The sequence below is a fragment of the Mesitornis unicolor genome, unplaced genomic scaffold (assembly GCF_000695765.1).
Source record: "Mesitornis unicolor isolate BGI_N332 unplaced genomic scaffold, ASM69576v1 scaffold24837, whole genome shotgun sequence".
NCBI lineage: Eukaryota > Metazoa > Chordata > Aves > Mesitornithiformes > Mesitornithidae > Mesitornis > Mesitornis unicolor.
In genome coordinates, this window is record NW_010198765.1 from 4,367 (window position 1) to 25,390 (window position 21,024).

Here is a 21,024-nt window from a genome sequence, read left to right on the forward strand (position 1 = left end):
GTGCTGAGCTGTGCCCTTGGTGAGCTGTCCCGGCAAACTTTGTGTTTTGGGTCTGGGAGAGAAATTGGACGTGGTTGCTGATGCTTCACTTTACAAACCTTAAAGCAGATTCTTTCCAGGCTCTTAGTTGTATATGCCCCCTCCTTTCCTCCCATTCTTGTATCCATTTTCCTTCTTCTTGACACATCCTTTTCTGTTGAGACTTCTACCAAAGTGATTTCAGAATGTAATCTGAAGTCCTTTTGACTTTTCCCCTGGTCAGAATTCTATGTTTCATTGCCTTTCAGTCAAAATTAACGCTGGAAGTAAAAGAAGACTAGAAAGTCAACAGAAGAGATTGTAAACCTTGTTCATTTAAATGTTTCCTATTGTTTACTCATGTTGCTGTGAAGTTTCATCCTAAAGCATATTAAAGTAATTGTCCCTTGGCTCCAAAATTATAAATACAAAAAATTCTTGAGAGTGATTTGAATTTCCTAGTTAAGTGATGAAAGCTAAAGAAACTCAGGCAGTGCCTTCGATTTCCATTTCATAACTTCCTTCTTGAGGCTTGTTTGGGATTCAGTGAAATTGTTGCCCAAGTTTATCTAAACATGTATGTACACTGATGATACAGTAACTAGCACCGGTGAGAGGCTTTTGGATCAACAGATTTGATCGGTAACATGACAGTCTTGGTGGAGATGCTTCTGTTTTCTCTTGATCCCTGCTTGTTTCCTGGCAGTATGGGTAGCACTTTTGGGACTGTTACATTTAAGAAATTGCTGAAATTGCAGTGCAGTGCATTTGAATCCCTTCTCTCCATATTGTTTTTTCTTTCAAATGTGTATTTTTCAGGTCTAAAAAGACCCAAATAAGCAATCACCTTCCTCCAAAAAAATCCCCAAACCCCACAAAACAAGACTCCCCGATCTTAAACTCCCTCAACAAGCCTGTATTAGGTTTTCAACAATAGAAGTCCTACCTTATGGTGTACATTACTGTAATGATGACACCTGCACACTTTGCTATGAAATGGAAAACTCCGTATTTCTAGCCAAGCAGCACACGGGGAAAAAAGAACAAACACAAGTTCACTTCAGTGTATGAAAAAAACAAAGCTAGAAATCCCTATCAACCTTTTCAAGAGTTCTCCTGGACCTTCCTTTGAGTTTTAAGAAGTGTACAAGAATCAAAAGGACTTAATGTATTATATTCTAGCAAGTATATTTTTGCATGATGTTTTGGTGAAGATAGCTTTGGTACTCTATTTATGAATTTCCTTGGGTAAACTGTATTTCCTTCCTGGCAAAATTAGGTTATAAGTTTAGTTAAAAGGATTTGGGGCTGATTAGAGACCAGGTAATCTCTAAGTGAGTCAGCTGGTATTTATAGTTCATAATGGTAGAGGGAAATCTATTTTGCTTTCAGCTTTGCCTCTAGTTTGTCAGTTAATGGATTCTACTTTATTAGAGAATTTGAGAAGCCATTCTCTAACTCTCTCAGGCTGGTTTAATGAAATACTTTTCTGATATTTCTTCTGTTGTGACTGAACTAGAAAGCTGACACGTGGTGATACCTGAGTAGAGTATGCACGTATTACATCTTGTCCTGGTGCTTGGTGAGAGTGGTTGTGCAGTCACTGTTGAACAAATGATGTTTTCTTTTGAGTGTCTGGATAATAATTTTGACTGTCTTAAATAAACCAGGAAAAAGGAAAAAGTCATCCTCTAGACTTGTTTTGATTACATTGGTAAAAATATTGAACTCCTGTGTTCTAAGTAAAACTGTTAGTTTTGTCAGACTCTGTATTTTATTTAATTTGTCTAAATTATTTAAACAAATACAATTTGGGTCTGATTGTATAATCCTCTGAGAATTGTTTTCTACCAGTATGGAAGACTTCTATTCTAAAGGCTCTGGATTAAGATAGTATTTTTGCTCTGTTAGCACAATTTCATTCACACTGCCAATGCTTCGTGTTGTGTTTAAAAAAAAATAAATCTCGGCCTCATTAGAAAGCACACTTGATTTGTATAGCTTTTGAGATTTTGTTCAGTTTAACATGGAACATACTTGCTTAGTATGTAAACTGTATGCACCTTTTTGGGAATGAAATCTAATTAAAATTTGACATTTTTATGCGTGGAGATATTAGGAGGGGAACCAAAGCTGAAACCTTGTGTTAATTTACAGTGATATCCTAAGAAAAAATACTGTGCAGGTGCAGAAATGCGGGAAGATAGAGATCTTCAGTGAGAAATGCAGGAAGACCTCTGAAGCAGAGGTTATTTGATTGTTGGGAAGATGGATGATATTAACAGTGGATTCATAAATACTGGCTATAATTGCAGAATTTCAGTTTGTGTATTTTGAAAGCAAATACAAATACTTTTGCTTTTCTAAAATTATATTATAAAAATTTCAAAGCCTTAATGTTGTCTCCATTAAAATAGCACAGGACATTTTTGGGAATGAAAAATGTTTTGTTTTAAATTTTGATAACACTTGATGCCATGTAAAATGGGTTATGTTAAAGATGAAGCTGAACTTAGCTTATATTCTCTTTTATGACTTCTAGAAATATAAAGAGAAAGATAAACACAAGCAAAAATATAAGAAGCAGTCGGAGTCTTCACCATCCTTGGTTCCATCTCTTACTGTAACTACAGAGAAAGTAAGTCAATGTGTTTTTCCTCTTCTTCCACTTGAACGACTTATGTTGAAATGTAGTGATGTAATCATTCCAGTGTATATACGGGAGTTTTATAATGGCATAGATTCTATAATTATCAAGTGTGCTTGGTGTAACATAAAATCCTAAAATACTTTGAGGTTTATAACATGAAGAAAGGCTTAAATTTTTGTAATTATATAGTGAGTGATTTAGTGACCCCAATTAGGTGCCACTGATACTCCAGTTTGAGTTTTAGTTCATTGACTTATGTTTAATAATTTTAAGTTTTAGAAAATTTTTCCTTTGAAATTCACTTATGTGTGCTGAGCTGTCACTGAACCTGTAGGCATTTAAGCTGGTAATTATGAAATTACAGCTCATGCTTCATATGCTTGTAATGTCACGTTGCCTTTTCAGCAGTCTGGTCCATCAGGTTCTGTGGTGTTTCCTTCCTGTTAACATACTAGCAAATCCGTAACTTGAGGAACAACTCAAGGTTGACAGTTCTCATTGTACTCTAGAAGAAGCTACAGGACTTAGAGCTTTCGCTATCCACCAAAAAAATGACACTGATGATGGTATTACAGAGTGGACAGCAGTATTGAGAAATGAGTGTTCCGACTTCAAAGTTGAAAAACATTCGTCCCATTCACGTGGGCCAGTTTGACATCTGAATCAGGGAATCACAGTTTCAGTTCATTAACCATCAGTACATAGAGCACTGGTTTTTAGCAGAGATGCTGAAGCTTGTGTTAACTGTCCGTAGTTTGGTTATGAGATACAATATTCAATGACTGTATCTGTTTGCATATGGAACACCAAGACCTTGTCATGGCAGGGTAAAACAACTGAGATACCAACTTCCTCTTGTCCCTTGTATCAACTTTAAGACTAATTACCAAGAAAGTTATTTTTTTTAGTATGCTGTGGATATTTCTTTATTTGTATTTATTCTCAGTAGTGGGATTATTAGCTTGAAGATGTGTACCTGTTCATCTCCCATTATTTGTGCCTCATGCTTCTGATAAATTAGTCTTATTTCTGCTTCCACTGTATTCTTTGTAACACTGTTGTGTTAAGTGAGACTTACTAGTCAGTGGTTTTCTGAAACTCCCATTAATTCTTTATTTAAAAATAAAAAAGGAAAAAAGAAAAGGTAAATTTGTCACTTTGCTGTTCTGATTTAAGAGCGATTAGACATTGCAATCAGTGAGTGTGACAGTTTTTATTGAAATTAAGTTGTAGAACTCTTTGAATAGTACTGGCTGGTCTGTGTGATTTGTTATTTAATTTTATTAATTTGTCCTGAACATATTCCTCTTGAGTCTGACATAACTCCTAAAATTCATAGCCTGCAAGCAAGGCTTCTTGCGTGGGAACTTCTTTTAAACTACAATTTTTGTTTAGGTTTTGTACTATCTGTGATCTTATCTTTCTTGAATTTTATCCCTTTTGTTCTTTGATTATCTAGTCATCATCATAAGTTTTAACAAAAAGCGATACTGCTGTATATTTGTGTAACAGTTAGGGAAAATATATTGAAGTAGTGATTATTTTTGAGTCCTACCTATTAGAATATGCTTTTGGTGCTGAAGACACAGTTGGGTTCTGTTTTTCTGCTAACCTCTAATTGCTTTGTTCTCCCCAGTCATTTCCTAATTACAAGGTTTATGACTCAGTGGTGTACATTTTAGTAAGGTGAACAAGAGTAAAATCTCATTTTTAGCAGACCCCTATTTAATCCAAGGAAAGAATGAAAATTGTGCTGAGTTGTTGGCCATGCTGTTGAGATCGTACTATATGTGTATGTATAGCAAGTCAAATATATTTTTATAGTTAAGTCTATAGGGTTTATAATAAGAACGTTTTAAATATTTTTACATTCTTTTGAATACCTAATCCTCACCTCTTTATAGTCTTAAAAATCATTACACAGGTAACACTACAAAACAAAAGTTGCAACTGCTCTGGTTAGTAGCAAGGTAGAGGTAGAGCAAATATTAGAGAGAACAGAAACTTTCAAAAATTCTAGAACTTAAATGACGACTGAATTAAACTAAAACAGAAGTATTAATTGTGAAATTTAAATATCGACATGTGTCCTTTTAGTTTTATTTTTTTGAACCTTTTGCATCCTGTGGGGTTTTTTCTACTTAAGTGATCTGCTTTGTTTTCAGCGTTTTCTGGAGAATGCTTCAGCTCATCAGGAAAATTGGTGTTCAGTTTTTTTTAATGAAGTACTAAGTGTGATTATGGTTTTTTTTAAAAGTGTCTGCTGAATATTTGGAAGTGACTTTTTGTGGCTAGTTCCTTCAGTTATCTTATTTTTTTTTCTGAAGTACTTTTGACACCATTTACATGCATTTTCTTTTCTAAATTATCAATTCATAGTGTGTTCCTCAGAATGAAATTGAAGTTATAATAATTAAACAAGCTTTGTTTTCTTCTGAGATAAAGATTGATTCGGAATATTGTATTAGTATGTTACTTTTTTGTGTCCTTTTACATAGAGTTGTCAGAATTGATTTGGACTTGATGTCTTTTTCACAGCAGTTTGTCTTTGGAGTGAATACATTATTTTATCATGGTATATAATCACTTTTGCTAACACATTGTTCCTGTGGGGGGAACTGGAATTTGAAATGAATTTTGGTTTTCCTTTTTAAAGGAGTTAAATCTGTGTGATACAATGGTAATGATCATTTATGCAGGTGATGCCTTAAAGCATGTTTTTTATCTGGATGAGTGGCTTCTTAAGACAGATTTATGACAGGCTGCAGAACAAGCTGTGGATTTACATTATGTGAGTTAGTATCCTTGGCTTGCATGTTTGTTCTGCAGAATTTAATTCCATGAAATTTTGCTGAGGATCTAGTCCAAATGCTGTCTTGAGATACAAAGATGCCGATTGAGAGGCATTTTTGTGCATCGATGTAATGCCTTAGCAAACACTTAGTCTGGATCAATTAAGTTTGAAAGTTTGTAATAAGAAGTTCTTAAATACTATTTGATTAATGTACTAATGAATTTTTCAATTTTCTTATGGGGCACAGATAAAAAATGTTTTAAGAAGGACTAGAAAAAATCGGGAACTTGAAGTCTCTCTCTGCCTCTTCAGATGAGATTTTCTTCTGGCCCTCCTCTTAGCTGGGAAGAGCCATCAGTCCTGAGCTTCTATGTCAGCTTATGAGCTTTGACTCATCACTTTTGTATCAAGAGTTTTAAATGCGTATGTTTTAACAGATAATACAGTTGTCCTTTGGTGTGGTTTTTTTTTTTTCTGATGGGAGAGTGTCATGGTGGTTGTGCTGTTATTAATTTCAATAAAAACTCCAAAACATTGATGTACACCAAGATACACAAGACAGTGTATCTGCATTCAAATTGTAGCCAGTAACTAAATAAAAGATACTGCAAACAGAAAAGTGCAGCTGATTGGATTTTATCTGCGATAGTAGAGGAGGTGGTGGTGGTGATGACCTTCCTCAGTTCACCCTGACTCTCAGCCCAGCCTGGTTCTCAAGGGAGGTGCTCAGATCCTACTGCACTGGGGTACAGAAGAGGATGAAGAGAGTAGGGAAATCTCTGTTTGGTATGACTGAACACCACTTTCCTACACCAGTGTGGTGCTTGTGGCTTATGGGGTATACATGTATATGTGTGTGTTGGGTTTTTTGGTTTAGTTGGTTGTTTTTTTGCTTGGACCATGCTCTTTACCATCTGGCATTTTTGTGGAGGGTTACCTGCTGTGGTCCTTCCCTTCTTTGTGCAAGAGTACTGCCCTGTACATCTGTATTAGGGCTAAAGGCTTCTCAAGCCTTGGGACATATTGAGTAGAGCAAGAATGATTATTACACTGTTGTCGTAAATCTAAAGCTTTCCCAGAAGTTTTAAGACTCGCTACAGATGGGTGATATAACTCTTCAGGGTGCACAGAGTGATATATGGTGGGCATAAAAATGCCAGTAGCTCTCTGTGCACCAAGTTGGCAATGTGAAAGAGCGCTTTTTGGGGAAAAACCCTGCAAACTGGTTTATGGGAAGCATAAAGGAACCCTGACACACATGGAATTAGCTTGATAATTGCACTAGCAAGTACTGAATGATTTTTGAGAACAGGATTAACATTCATGAAATAGTAAAGTCCTTCCAAATAAAGTTTTTTCTCTGAGACTTTTCTGTTAGGCTTTTGTCTTTTAGAACTTTGCATTTTAGAAAAACATTTTGTTTAGTGGTGGGTAGGATATTGTATGAATCAATGGGCTTAATAATTTAGAGTTTGTGCTGTGGGTTTACCTTAGATCCTATTGCGTATCTTGTGGGTTCTCTAAGTGGTTGATGCATGTGTATCTGATTTCAGGCACTTCATTGTGAATAAGTCCTTAAAGTAAGGAATAATATCTATGAAGAAAAATACTGACCAAATGATACCAATTTTAGTTTGGTTAGGGTACATTGAATTGTGTTAGTGTTTAAGATACTCCAAGTAAGTATGTAGATTTCAATGCAATTTACAGCACCTTCTGAAACAAGTATCTGTTGGAGCAAAATTTTCAAAAGCAGAACTGCCATGTGCATGCATGCTCTGCAAAATCTGCGAAGAACAGGAATCAGGCTTGCAGACAAACCCAGTCTTTGCACAGCATGTGCAAGTTGATGCCTGCTTGTCATTGCCTAGCTCTGACCAGTCTGGAGAGCTACATTAAACTCTTCATTTCTCTTTAAAATAAGCAGATAAACAAATTAAATCCTGTGGGAATGGAGAAGAAGTACTAGATAACATCAAAAGATGATTGTTGATATGTACAGGGAATTATCTTTGCAATTTATATTCAATCGAGTGGACAGGAGATAGGACAGGAAGGAATTTGATAAGAGGAAAAATCCTGGATCCTAGAGGAAGTCGACTGTTGGTTTGGCTTATTGCATGTCTGGTAACCCTTTGTTCAAATGACCCAAGTCTGAACCACTGCTTCTTGACTCAGGTCAAGTGACACATCAATTTCAGGAAAATTGAGCATACTTGTGGACTTCGTAATAGTTCAAAAAGTTAACTACTAAACTTACCTTAGAATTGGCTCCATCTTCTTTAGAAACAGTTACCAGCATACTAATGTGAATTTGGGGTAAATTATTTTTAACATTGTACTCTAACAGACTTTAACTGATTTTTCTTTGCAGTTACTCAGAAAATCCATGATATGTTTTTATTGCAGTTCGTAATTCATACAGGGCAGTATGCAAATAGATTGAAATTTTCATCTTCCTCAAAGCTTGCATATTTAGTTGTCTTCTGGCATTTGCAACTGAAAACTAAGTTCTGTGTAAATGTTGTAGCTGTGCTAGTAAAAATATGGAACACTTTTATACCTGCTACACAAAGCTTTATGTAAACAGGAGGAAATACTCTGCTGTAGTCCTAAATTCAGCAAGGAATTCTCTTCAGTCAGGGAAGAGAAAATTTGTCAATTTTAAGAGGCATGTTTTTTTGTGGTCTTTAATGGAGATCAACTTAGAAACTATTTTAGACTCTCTTCTATAAAGAACTAAGAAACAAACTAAGCATGTTTGGAACAGATGAGTACCTTCTAGGTTTGAGCCATGTTCTGTTGCCAGTTACCTTAGAATTTGAACACTTGTAAGTTTATTTGAAAGAATGAGTTCTTTTAAACAGTTCGTTAAGTTTTTCGTGTGACCTAACTGTTTCTTTTATTTCTTTTATAAAAATGATAGACGTACACAAGCACTAGCAACAACTCCATGTCAGGTTCCTTGAAGCGGTTGGAAGATACTACGGCTCGATTTACAAATGCAAATTTCCAGGAAGTTTCTACACACGTTCCAAGTGGAAAAGATTCTTCAGAGGCCAGAGGGTTAGAGGGCAAAGGGAAGAAGTCTGCAGGTCACAGCTCAGGTCAGCGGGGAAGAAAGCCTGGTGCTGGAAGAAATCCAGGAACAGCTGTGACTGCCGCTAGCCCTTTTCAGCAAGGTATTCATTGTTAGGCTGGAACACAACTTCTGCTTTGACAGGAATTTAGAAATCTTACATATTTAAAGCTTGAAAGGGAGTTCATTCTTTATCCTCAAATAATGAGTTGTTTCACTTTGGGGGAAAAAAAGCTTTTTTCAGAGAAAAAGTGTTTATTATCATAACATGAAAAAGAGAGTCGTGCACTTGCCTGGACGTGTTCCTGGGTGATCTCTGATCTGATCTCAGATCCTGCTCTGGCAGGGGCTTGGACTGGATGATCTGCAGAGGTCCCTTCCAACCCCCACCATTCTTTGATTCTGTGATTTTTAAAGGGCAAAACTGATACTTTGTTTAGACTGTTAAGGTATTGTCCTTAACTGCTGAAACCTGAAGTTTCTTCATGTGCTGAAACGTTAGTCCTGGATAAAATTTAACATATTTATTTGAGTCTAGGTGTCTTTCTTAGCTCTTTAAGGGAATAATACAAGTGGGTTTTTAGTAAAGGTATAGTAGAGTGAAACTGGATTACCTAATATATAGGATGTGGTAGCCCATAAATACTTTTCAAGATGCAGACATTTTAAATACACCATTTTTTTCAAGGTGAAAGACCTTTTAACTTTTTTTTTCTTTTTTTGTCATAGAAATACATAAGCAGAAGATGATTATGGAACAAGTATATACAGTTTATTTACCTTCTGTAATAAAAATGTGATGTTTTGAACTCGCTAAAACCTACTAACTGAACTGGAGACACTTCTAAATAGCAAATTCTATTATGGCATCTTTGTCAGAGTTGAAGAAAGATTTAAGAAAAAAGTTTAAAAGTCTGTGGTTTTTATTACTTAACTAATAAAAGATGTTATTTTGGAACATAGCAAACTAGGTCTTCTGTAAAGTAACTATTTTCATAATTTTCACTGTGGTGTGTAGTAGCTGACTGTCCTTTCTGCTCTATGATGTTGCTCTTTGAGTTTATGTATGCAGTCGGCACTTAAATTTGTCTAGAACTCTTTTCAATATTTCACTCACTTTTACTAGAAAAAAAATGAAAACCGAAGTTTTGGGTTTTTTTTGTTTGTTTGTTTGTTTAAATTCTCAAAACTTTGAAAAATGCCCTCTGGAATCCTGCATTTAAGGAAAAATCTTGCTCCCTGCAGATGGCAAAATGGTTCTTTACTATGTGCATGTATTTTCTTTAGAGCTGCATTTAATGAAGTTGATTTAAAATAGAAAACAACATTTTAAAAATTATTTTAAATTGCTATATTAATGTAAATTATATTCTTAATAATGTTTAATGGAGTACTAATGATAAAACAGTAATTTTAAAAGGACTTTTTAAATACCTAATGTTGTATTTAGGAGTATTTTCTTGGTGAGATAGTCATCATTAGTCTGAGTTCTACAAAACAGTACCCATATGCACCCAGCTATATGAAATTACTGAATTTCAGTTGAAGTAGATGTTTGTGTTTCCTAGGTGTCCTTCATTTTCTGCCTTGCACGTGCTAACACAGTGATGTAATGACTGCATTCTAAATATTGGAGAAGCAACATAATTCTTTTACACTCTGACAGTGCTAAAGAAGTCTTAAAATGCCAATTTTGTATACTTTTCTCCACTTCTTCTTGTGTCCTTTTGAAAAACACCACTCCTGTGGAACACCTCCTCAGCCAGAGTAAATGAAGTGCAATTACTGTTCCCATGACCTGTAGCAGACCCTTGATTTAGGTAGAATGGCAAGGAAGATTGCAGGCATGGTGAAGATGTGATCATAGCACGTTTCTATCAGCCGCCTTCTTTTGTATATGAGTACATTTAAAAAAACCTGCTCTGACTTGCACCAAGCGTTTGTTGTGGCTTCAAAACATTAGGGATGTCAAAGTTGCCTAAGCAGCAAAGTTGTTGTGCACATCTGATTCATTTTCACCTTGTTTTTCCCCCAAATTCAAATCTGAATCTTGGGTAGGAATCTGAGAGGCACATCCAGAAGAGTGAAGATCTACAGGAGAAGCAATGAGTTATCTTAAAAATAATTCTTTAGCTCTTGTTAACACTGTTCATAAAGTCCTTGCACTTTAAAGTTGTTTATTCCAAGATGTTAAACTTTCCCATCGATTTTCATCAACTACAGGGGAAAAAAATTGTATTTTTACTTGTTTTTCTTTTTTAGGAAGCTTTTTGGGCACTCCTGGGAGCATAAAGTCATCTTCTGGAAGTTCAGTTCAGTCTCCCCAGGACTTTCTGAGTTTTGCAGACACAGATCTGCGAAGTGACAGTTTCACACATTCTCAGCAGGCTTCTTCAACCAAAGATGTACATAAAGGAGAGACTGGGAGTCAAGAAGGGGGTGTCAATTGCTTCACTTCCTTAATTGGTCTCCCGTCATCAGCAGCTGTTTCCCAATCTAAAAACTTTGACAGCTCACCTGGAGACATAGGTAATTCAAGCCTTACTTCTACAGCCTACAAACGAGCTCAGACTTCTGGAATAGAAGAAGAAACTGTAACAGAGAAGAAACGGAAAGGAAATAAGCAAAGTAAACACGGGCCTGGTAGACCCAAAGGGAATAAAACTCAAGAAAGTATTTCCCATCTTTCAGTTTCTTCTGCTTCCCCAACTTCATCTGTGGCATCTGCTGCAGGAAGTGTTACAAGCTCTGGTCTTCAAAAATCTCCAACTTTGCTCAGGAATGGAAGTTTACAAAGTCTTAGTGTTGGCTCATCTCCAGTGGGTTCAGGTAGGCATTTATTGGATTTATTTTCTTACCTCAAAATACATCTTTATTATTTTAGCTGTAATTCTGAGTATGCTTTTCAAGAACAGAGAATCATTTAAAGTATCTTGAAAGTTGCATTGGGGGAAAAAAAGTAAAAATTAGAATGTGAGTGTTGGATGAGTAAGTTTTGTTCCACTTATAGGTGCCACTGTGCTGTGGGTGGCTGTAGTAGTTTGACCTGTGCATTGACCTATATGCTTTATAAATGCAGGTTTTGAGGCTGTAGGGGGAAACATAAATTGCATGAAAATAAGTTCTTTGGAAATAACATATGGTAGGTTTAGCTAAAATAAGCGATAGTTTGTACAGACTATACTGTCTGTGTGTTCTGTTACGTAGAGAAAACAAAAATCAGTTCTCAGCTGTGCTGAGTATGTCCTCCAATTATTTTTTCCCAATTTAGCTTAATTAAAAATCAAGATGCTTACATGGAGAAGTATCAGTTTAAACATGTAAAAAGCTATTCTGAATCTGGACCCCTGTGCAGCTGGATGACATTTTCATATTCTTGTGTGCTTTTTAGCAGTTGCAATTGGCTGGTTTGTTCTTCCTCTGTTCTAGATGTTGTATCCATTTGTGGCTGAGAGAGGCTTTCTGTTCCCAGTAAACCTGTGTGTGCAGTGACCCTGCAGAATTCTCTATCCGCCCAAGTCTCTGTTGCTTTGAAGTTTCTTTTGAGGCATTCGTGTTTGGATGAAAAAAAGCAAACTGTCGGATACCTTGGTTTTGTACCTTTGAAATTCTGACATTTTTTCTTGTTCTAGTGGATTTTTTGCTTAATTTTTTTTTTTGGGGGGGGAAAGAGAAATGGAACTTGAATATGTGGTTGTGGTTAGGATTTTATATTGCATATGTTCACTGTATAAGCAAGACATACTTAAAAGTATACATGCTTCAAGAAACAAAACACTTCATATTTGTTTCAGAACAAAGCAGGTACTTAAAAACTTAATCTCAAAACCATAATTTTTTAAATCTTTGTTAGATATAGGCAAATGATTATTTTTATTATGGGTAATAATGACAGTAGCAGTGGCAAATATATTAAAAAAACCAAATCTTTCCTGCATTGAAATCAATAGGGCGAAATGGTATGGGACAAAACTTTGTAGGTCTCTGTCCATTTTTTGATGAAAGTGCAGTTATAAAAACATGTTCACCTCATATCTGTTATGGACAGAGATCATCCAACTGATTTAGATCAGTGTTCTAATTATTTTAGTATGAACTTTCTTATTCTCTTGTAAGTCCTTTGAGGCAGATGTTGTATTCTTGTTCTTGAAGTAACAAGATCTTGGTTTGAAGTGAATGACCCATGTTTCCCACTTTGTATTTGTCTTAGAATATTCTGGTCTTGTCAGCTCCTCAAACAGCCTTTCACTGTTCCCTGTCCATCCTTGCTGTCTTTGTCCTCTTTATTACATCTCACTCTTCCATCTGTAAAATGCCAGTGATGATGTTAAGCTCCCTTTGTAAAAAGCTTTGAAAAACATGGATGGAAGTACCAGACAGGTTTTATTACTTTTATCATGATATTCAGCCTATAATTTCGCCTCTCTTAAGCATATTTGTATTCTTGCTAGCTAGCGTTAGACCTATCCTCTAAACCAGTGGTATTTTCTGAAGGTGCCAAAGCATGTGAATGAAAACCAAACAAACACTATAAACACAATCACCCCAACAAGAACCTGAAAACCCAAAGAAACAAAACCAGATGGGATGTCTTTGCCTTCGAGCATGAGCTCTAAATTAATCCAAGAACTTCTGCTCGAGCCTGGGCGTATTGCTTTAATGTGCTCTGCTCCCAGATCTCTCTTTCTTACGGTTTTAGTGCTGCTTTCCTCACTTCATCATAAGCATTTTCTGGGTTTAGCAGGCCATTTACAACTTTGTTACCATCAGGAAGGTCATATGAATATTATCAGTATTATCAGAAACACACATTTTCTCAGGTATGATATGCTGATATTTCTCTTTGAAATGCGTCTTTACTGCCCAGTAACAAAATCTGACAAGTGAATCTAAATGATTTGACCCAAAACCCCAAGTAAGATTTTTTTTTTCCTATAAATGTAGTGAGAGAATGCAGGTGAAGTCAAGCCAAAAAGTTTTTACTGACTCTTACTTTGAATTGCTGTGTTACTTCAAAGAGGCAGAATCAGGAATCAGTTAGACCATACTAACAAAGCTTTTGAGGCAGTTTTTCAAGAATCTCTTCCTAGTTTGTTTTTTTAAATAACCTTCTTAACTGCGGCTATCTTAAGCTCCCATTCTTCTTCCATTTTCATAAGAGTACTTGTTGAAATCCATAAAAATTATGAAAAATCACAACTTCACAGACATATGATAATCCTCTTCACAGTTAATGTTCAAATTAGATGAAATGTGAAGGAAAGCTTATTTTAAAAGGTAATGCCGGTTCATCATGTGCTATTTATACATAACTAAATGTCTTCCATAAAACTTTTATTCAGAGTAAGTACATTCAGCTCATTTTATGAAAGTATTTGTCCTCTCCAAACTTTTTTCTAGTCCACAGAACTTGTTTTCCTGCTTTGTAAGGACAGAGACGTACCATGAATGGTACAAGGCCATGTAATTAAAAGCTGTTTCAATACATACACTCAGGTTGTATCTCGCAGTTGCCATGCAACCGATCTGATGCTTTCAAAATTTTGAATGCTTGAATGTTCAATCTTAATGCTCCTTAGAATTTTTTTCGGAAATGTATTTCTAATCTGATAGGAAGCACTGTATGCATTACTTCAACAGTGTACTCAAAGGAATGAAAAGTATTTTTTAAAATGTGAAATAAAATTAAGTTGATAGGGTAATAAGGAATTTTTATACTGAATTAACATTTTTTTTCTAGTACATCTGTCCCTGTTAAAAAACCTTCTTTAGCTAGTAGCAGCTTATTTACAAACCCTACTTATCTTTCTGCTGCAAATTCACAAGCACTGTAAGTTTGTTGTCTAAGAAGAAGTAAGTCAGTTGTCAGTGAGAGTTATATAAAGCTGATACTGGTTCCCCCAAAATGGGACTGGTCTTTAGAGTGATTTCAGGATACATTTTTTTTTAATAGGGGAAGGTTTCATCTGAAGTCTACAATTTCACAGAGGTCTTTGACTTTTAAGTCCACACTAATTGTATTCTCAGGACTACGTTCCTTCTCAGCATCTTTCTAGGGAGTAATACTTAAAAGGTTTCTAGCCTGAAGTATTGTAAAGCAGCGATCCCTTCTGCTGAAGATTTTTTTTTTACTTTTCACAACAAAGGTGATTAAAGAACAGAAAACCTTCATCCAGGGATTGAAAGAGATCAGTGGCATCGTGTCCCCATGCTTACCTCTGCTAGGAGTAGATTCTAAGATCAAATGTTTCTTTTACCATACTTGCACTTTATTTCAGCACTAGTGCAGAAATTAATGAGGCAGTGGGAAGAAGGAAAAATACAGTTATGATAAGTAACTTTCATACATTTCTGGCAAGCAGTTTGTGTAGGTTCTGGCTCCTGTTTGTTTGGAGCACACTCCAGTGCATGAAGAACTTTCTGAGAACTCGTGTCCCACAGCAATAGGGAAAAAACATTTGATGTGACATACGGTGCCTTTCTGAGTCTTGTGAAATAATGCTGCAAGGTAAAGTGAAAAGCAATCACATGTCAGAAGTAAACTGAATTTTCTGTTTTACGGTAGATTATAGTAGATAAAGTTCTTGCACTATTATCTTCAAGTTCTGCATGGATACTTGCTGCTGAAAAAATTACATTGCTTCAAGCATATAGGGATGCTTCTTTGGTTTTCCCAATTCCGTTCTTGATTTCAAGTGTACAACAAATTGTATAGTATCAACTTTGGTTGCTAAGGATTTCAGGGTATCATTTGCTTCAATATTTTAATTTTTGCATAATTGATTTTATGCCCTTATGAGTACTGGAAACCCTGCAAGGGCTCCTAAAGCAATTAGTTTTTTTTTTTCCTAAGAAGACTGGAGAAGGTTCAATTCCAAACTGGGCCTTGAAACGGTTATCCCGTTCTTTCAGCACCCTTGCTGTGCCAATCTTCGGCAATGCGTTTGTCACAATTGAGGCAACACACTGATTTGTCTTCCTGCATTTTGATGCCTGCATCGGATATGTTCTACCTCTTACTAGTCTTCATGATGCTCTGGCTGGTAATACTAGACAGTTTTTGGAATAAAGGACAGTTCCAAACCCAATATTATACTTTAATATAGCAATATTTCAAACTCTGATTCAGAAACAGTTAATGTTTGTTGGCACGGGCCCCTCTGGATCGATTTTTTTATGCCTTGCGTGGTCAAATTTCAGCTTTATATAGGAGTTTACTAAATGCTTCAGCTTAGTCCATGTGTTTTATTCTCCTTGCTCGTCTGATTGCAGCAGCGATGAAGCCTCTGCCAAGTGTTACACTCCCGTGCAAGGCGATGGTAGCTTCTTGTTGTCAGACTGATGGCGTAAGAGAACCCTGAGCTTCAGTGTAGACGAGTAACTTGAAATAATTCTCATTGAGACACTGAGTCCCTCAGAGCTTATGTTAAATCTTGGTCATGTTATGTTTAAACTCGTCTGTAGCCTTTGACTTTCAAGCTACATCTATTGGGAAAAAGAGTTTAGACAAAATTATTCTGAAACAGTTTGTGCCATTACTTAGATGCCCTGGAAGCCAAAGCAGAAAAAGAAGTTTTGCTGTATTAAAAAGCCAATTTGTATTCCAGAGGAGATAGAATAGAAAGGACAAATTGATACCAATAGACATTAATGACCTTTTAGAACTAAGCAAATGGTGTAAAAAACACACGAGGCAAAATTCTTGTGCACAGAGTTGAATTCTTCCTATTTGCGGCTCAACAGAAATGGTGTTGGTTTTATACAAGATTAAAATGTTAAAACTGATGATTGTTGGTGCAGAAAACATGGAGACATTCATCAAGTAATTGGGAAGAAATCACATGAGGTAGTCGAAGCTTATGAAAATGGGGATTATAATGAAATGGATCCCCCATCAGTGTTCTTAACTAAAACAAGTGTTAGCAGCAGCTACAGCCAGAAGGAATAAGCTGGCATTTCCTGATGTTGAGTACCTCATGTTTTCATGTTTTCAGACTGTCAGTGTTAAATTTCAATAAGTCTTTAAAACTTGTGAAGTTGTAGGAGACTGGCAGGTAGTTAACGTTATGTAATTAGCATGGGTATGATACAAGAAAGAAAAATGTTGAGAGATAAAAAGATGTAATTAGTGGGAGTGATTGTGAGTTATGGAAAATAATGTATTGGACTTCTTTTGTTTAACCTTTTTTTAATGAAAGCACTGGCATAGTAGGTGTCTGCATTTCAGTTGATGAATTTTAAATCAAGACCTGTAGTGATAGGAAGTCAGCAAACTTTTGCATGAAATATAGTTAATGGATAAGTCTCAATTTAATTGTGATCGGAGAATTATTAAATTAAAATGTTTACGTGGGGTTTGATTACATCTAAGAAAGATGGATGCGCACTTTCAGGGTAAGGATGGCCTTCTGGGGAGGGAAGGGAAGGGCTGAAAAGAAAAAGGGTAAAGGTGAAGAATCAGTAATGTTTGAGCTTCCAGGGCTGAGCTGTGTTTCAAAGGTTTGAATGCATCAACAGCAAACTAAGGAGAGAGGTGTTCAGCAGAGTACGTCGGTCTTCAGGTACACGAGAAGGATCCAAGGGCTGGAAAAAACCATGTTACTGTAGAAAAGCTAAGGAGTGCATTTATCTGACTATGGATATCATATGGAGAACTGAAAACTGATGCTGTAATGATCCTTAACTTAACAAAAAAAGGTAAAACCTGATCAAGTGAGAGAAAGCGATAGTTGAACAATTCTCAGTGATGGGTCTGAAAATGTAGAAGTAATACATCTTCTAGAAGATATAGTTTAGCCAAGCATATTTATTGAGTTTGGAGGTGTGGGAAGTTCTAGAGCTAAGAATCAAATCAAGTGCTTGCAGAGATTCTTGTTTGGCTCTTATCTGTGAACGTAGCTCTGCACTGTATTATCCCTTTGATTTCTAAAAGAAAAATCAGCATGGTGCATCAGTTTGGGATATGAAATAGACTGTAACTGGGCAAATAATGCATTGCAAAATACAGCAGTTGGTAGGGAATTGTCGGGCAGTGTGGGTCTGCAGAAATTAGTTCTCAACATGGTACATTCTATGCTTTTATAAAAAATTGGAAAGAAATTAAAAAATCTTTACTGCTTGCTGCGAGGATTCATGGTGATTTAAAAAAAAATGTATGTTTTAAGAAATGTACTTGGCTGTAATGAATAATATTGCCTTGATTAAGAAAGTTTTGTACAAAACATACTGAACAATGAACTTTACAACAGAGATTTGATTTGAAAATAATTATGAAAAGCTTCTGAATAATGATGGAGAACTGAGATTATATTGAGGTGCTTTAGGGAAAAATGTCTGTTACTGTCCTTGTGATACTAATTTCAAGAAGGGACAGAAAAGTTTTATCACTTGAAGTTACTCCGTAGATACTACAAGTAGCAGAGTACTATCTTTAATTTGGTTATTAATTTCCTTCTAAAATATGAAAATAGGAATGTTGAGAAGAGGCATACAATGATCAGTATTTTTAAAATGTCCTTTTCAGAGAGTCTTAAGCTCTTTGATAGACTGAAATATGTTTAATTTGAGAATATTTCAGTTTACAAAAACAGTTCAAAGTGTGATCATAATTGTTATACAGGGAGAATTAATATTCCTGGTCCAGATTTTTTCATTTGTAATTGCATACTGCTAACTGGTAATTGCCTCATTTTCTGTTTTTTTCAAAACAAGAAGTTGACAGAAAAATGCAAACCTATAGTGCTTAATTAGATGAGCTGCTGAAAGCGAGGAATGTGCAGCCTTTCCACCTTTGAAGTCCCCAGGCTGCTCGGTAGGAGCAGTGGTCTGTGCATTGGACACAAATCAGCTTCCTTGTGGATGTTGCAAGATTAGGAACTCTGGAAACATCGCTTTGAAACAAAATTCAATTTAAACCAAAATAGTACAAAAGGCAGTTTTCCTTTCTCAAAAAATTGTAGATTTTCTTTTTGAGTTGCAAATAGATGTGAGGGCTTTCTAAAGTGAAAAAAAAAAATGTCCCAGGGAAGGTCAGTTCTAGTAACTATAGTATAGCTTGCATTGCTTATACTGGGGGAGATCTTGGTAGCTGTGGAAATGAGATTTTACCTCACTGTTGTGTGAGAATGCAAGTGTCTGCCAGGTTAAGATGGTAATTTTGAAGATTACATACTTGAAATTAGATTCCTGAATTACGGTGTAGCTCTGGGCATTCGTTTCTAGTTAGATTTCAAAATATATCATCATTATGCTGATAGTCAACAGCAAATAGTATGGTTAAATCATGAACTTGTAATATGTTTCAGATTCTGAAAAACTCCAACAAAACAAAAACCAAATTAGTATGGGAAAGGGAATGTGTATTTTCCTGAGTTCCCTTTTAGGTCTTTCATATAAAAACAAAATAAAGAAGATTTTGATAGTTATTCGTTTCAGGTGAACAACGTAATAATTTTAAGCAGCTGAGCGAAAAGATGTAATTATTTGTAAATGGTTTGAAATTTTGTTTTTATTCAAGCTTTGCCAATCTTCTATCCAAATATTAATTTAATAATGAATAAAATAAATTCTGTAGGTTTAGATTTTTCCTCAGAATTTTTTGCAGAATTAGTATCTAAATATGATCTTTTCGAAACATAATAAAAATCTGTATGAAAACATTTGCTTTTCGTTGGTTATATCTATATTAGCAGAGAAAAAGATGAACTGGAGGGGCTTAAAAGCTACTTAAGTTGCTGTACTTACTGCTTTTCAAATTTAGCTCTACATTTTTCTTGTTTGATGAGGGAAGGTTTTCAAAGAAGTCTATGAACTTTCTGTAAGCTGTTTGCTTTTAGATTATATTTGACCCATAAGCCTATGAAGTGCCTTGCATGTATTTGGTGTTACGTTTGAATTCCTAATAAAACCTCCCTTATTTTAAGCCTGGGTAATCTGGGTGAACTGCACTGTGCGGATGGGATGTAGCTGAGAGCTCTGCTATTACTGATGCCTGCATAGTGAACAGAATAAACTGCTGTCTTTTCGAGGAGTTGATTATCTTTGCAGATACATGCAGTAAAAGTATGTGGCATTGTCATTGTTATATTTAAGGGGAAAAAAAAAAACAAGGTACGAAGAGAACACATACCGAAACTTCCAGGTTTGTGCTTGGATTATGTTAGCTGTTTAGCTCTTTTTTCTAAAACTAGGCATTAGAATTTAAAATAGACATAGCAGGGGAATAAGGAGACACTCTGAAGCAATTAAGGTTTCTATCCTATCAGTTGTCTTTGTTGCAGAACTTAGTGTTTGCTTTGGAGGTGTAGCTCTTCTCTGAAGATCAAGGAGATATTCCTTAAATGAAATTCTGTTGTAGCATGGAGACTGAAGTGAGATACGGGTGCTGTTTGCTTACTTGCAACTGTTTAGTTCCCAGGATCTGCTTTAAAATTAGACTTTAAAAATCCATTCATGTGATATAATTTTTTATATAGAGTTTTTTAAAATTATTAAAATAGACATCTTTGTGAACATTTTTCAGCATCTGGAGTCAATTTGCTAGAGTACAACATTCCTTGTAAGTCAAATGCAAGATAGCAATCAGTCTTTTAACTCCATAAAATCTGTTAAAGGTGACATGGGAACATAAAAAAGTGTGTGGAGGGGGAGGGGAAAGAAGAGGCTTGACTATAAAAGGAGCAGTAGGGTTTTTTACCCCTCCTTGAAAATTATACTTTTCAGATCTTATAGACTTTCAAGTCTTTCAGAAATCAAATATAGCTGAAAAATAAGTGATGTGGATGTGTTGATAGTATTTGCAGCGTTTTTGTCCCTGTGAAGTCTGTCCAATTTATATGGTAAAATTCTTTTTTTTGTTGTTGTCAGTCAGAGGTGATAGCACCACAGTCAGGTTTTTAAAATCAGAAGAAAATGTACTTTGCATTTAAATTTTTCATTTATTTGATGTGAAGAGCTGCAGTATCAGAAGTTAAACTGACTGAAAGTTGTGTCAGGATTATGATCAGGATGATTCACTTCTCTATAAGAAGAGGCTCTGATGCCTAGAGCTGTTGTTGATTATTGTAATAATTTATGAGACATCCCTGTAAAGTTTTAAAAAGAAAACAAACCAAAAAAAAGTAGAAATACTAACATAGTGTAGTGGAATAAGGCAGACTAGTTACCTTAAAATATTTGAGCCTTTAACAGAAAGGTGTTGCTCAGGGACAAATCCTTTAAGACTTACAGCGTACAGATTCCTGAGTTGGTGTATAGGAATTATACTACCTGTATCAACAGATACAATTATCAACTCCACATTTCCCTATGCTTCCTTCTTACTTAAATAATTTATTTAACTTTCTTAAGAAGGCTGCATGGAGGTGACAGGACTACTGACAGTAGCTTGCTGAAGCTCTAGATATCCTGTGCTGTGCTGTGGTACTGTTGTGTTGCTGGGTACAACACTGGGGCACGTGTCCCACAGCACTTCTTGCTCTGTAG

The 21,024-nt window shown here is 35.7% G+C and overlaps 1 protein-coding gene across 1 annotated transcript in view; it reads left to right on the forward strand.

Moving 5' to 3' along the window:
- Nucleotides 1-2,560: 2,560 nt before the first annotated feature.
- Nucleotides 2,561-21,024, forward strand: part of MLLT10 (myeloid/lymphoid or mixed-lineage leukemia (trithorax homolog, Drosophila); translocated to, 10) — a gene marked incomplete at its 5' end in the record, with an annotated part of 68,544 nt that continues 50,080 nt past the window's right edge. The window contains 3 exons of the mRNA XM_010189266.1: nt 2,561-2,656; nt 8,389-8,644; nt 10,804-11,370. Of these exons, the coding sequence (XP_010187568.1) occupies nt 2,561-2,656; nt 8,389-8,644; nt 10,804-11,370 (919 nt within the window). The remainder of the gene's footprint in view (nt 2,657-8,388; nt 8,645-10,803; nt 11,371-21,024) is intronic.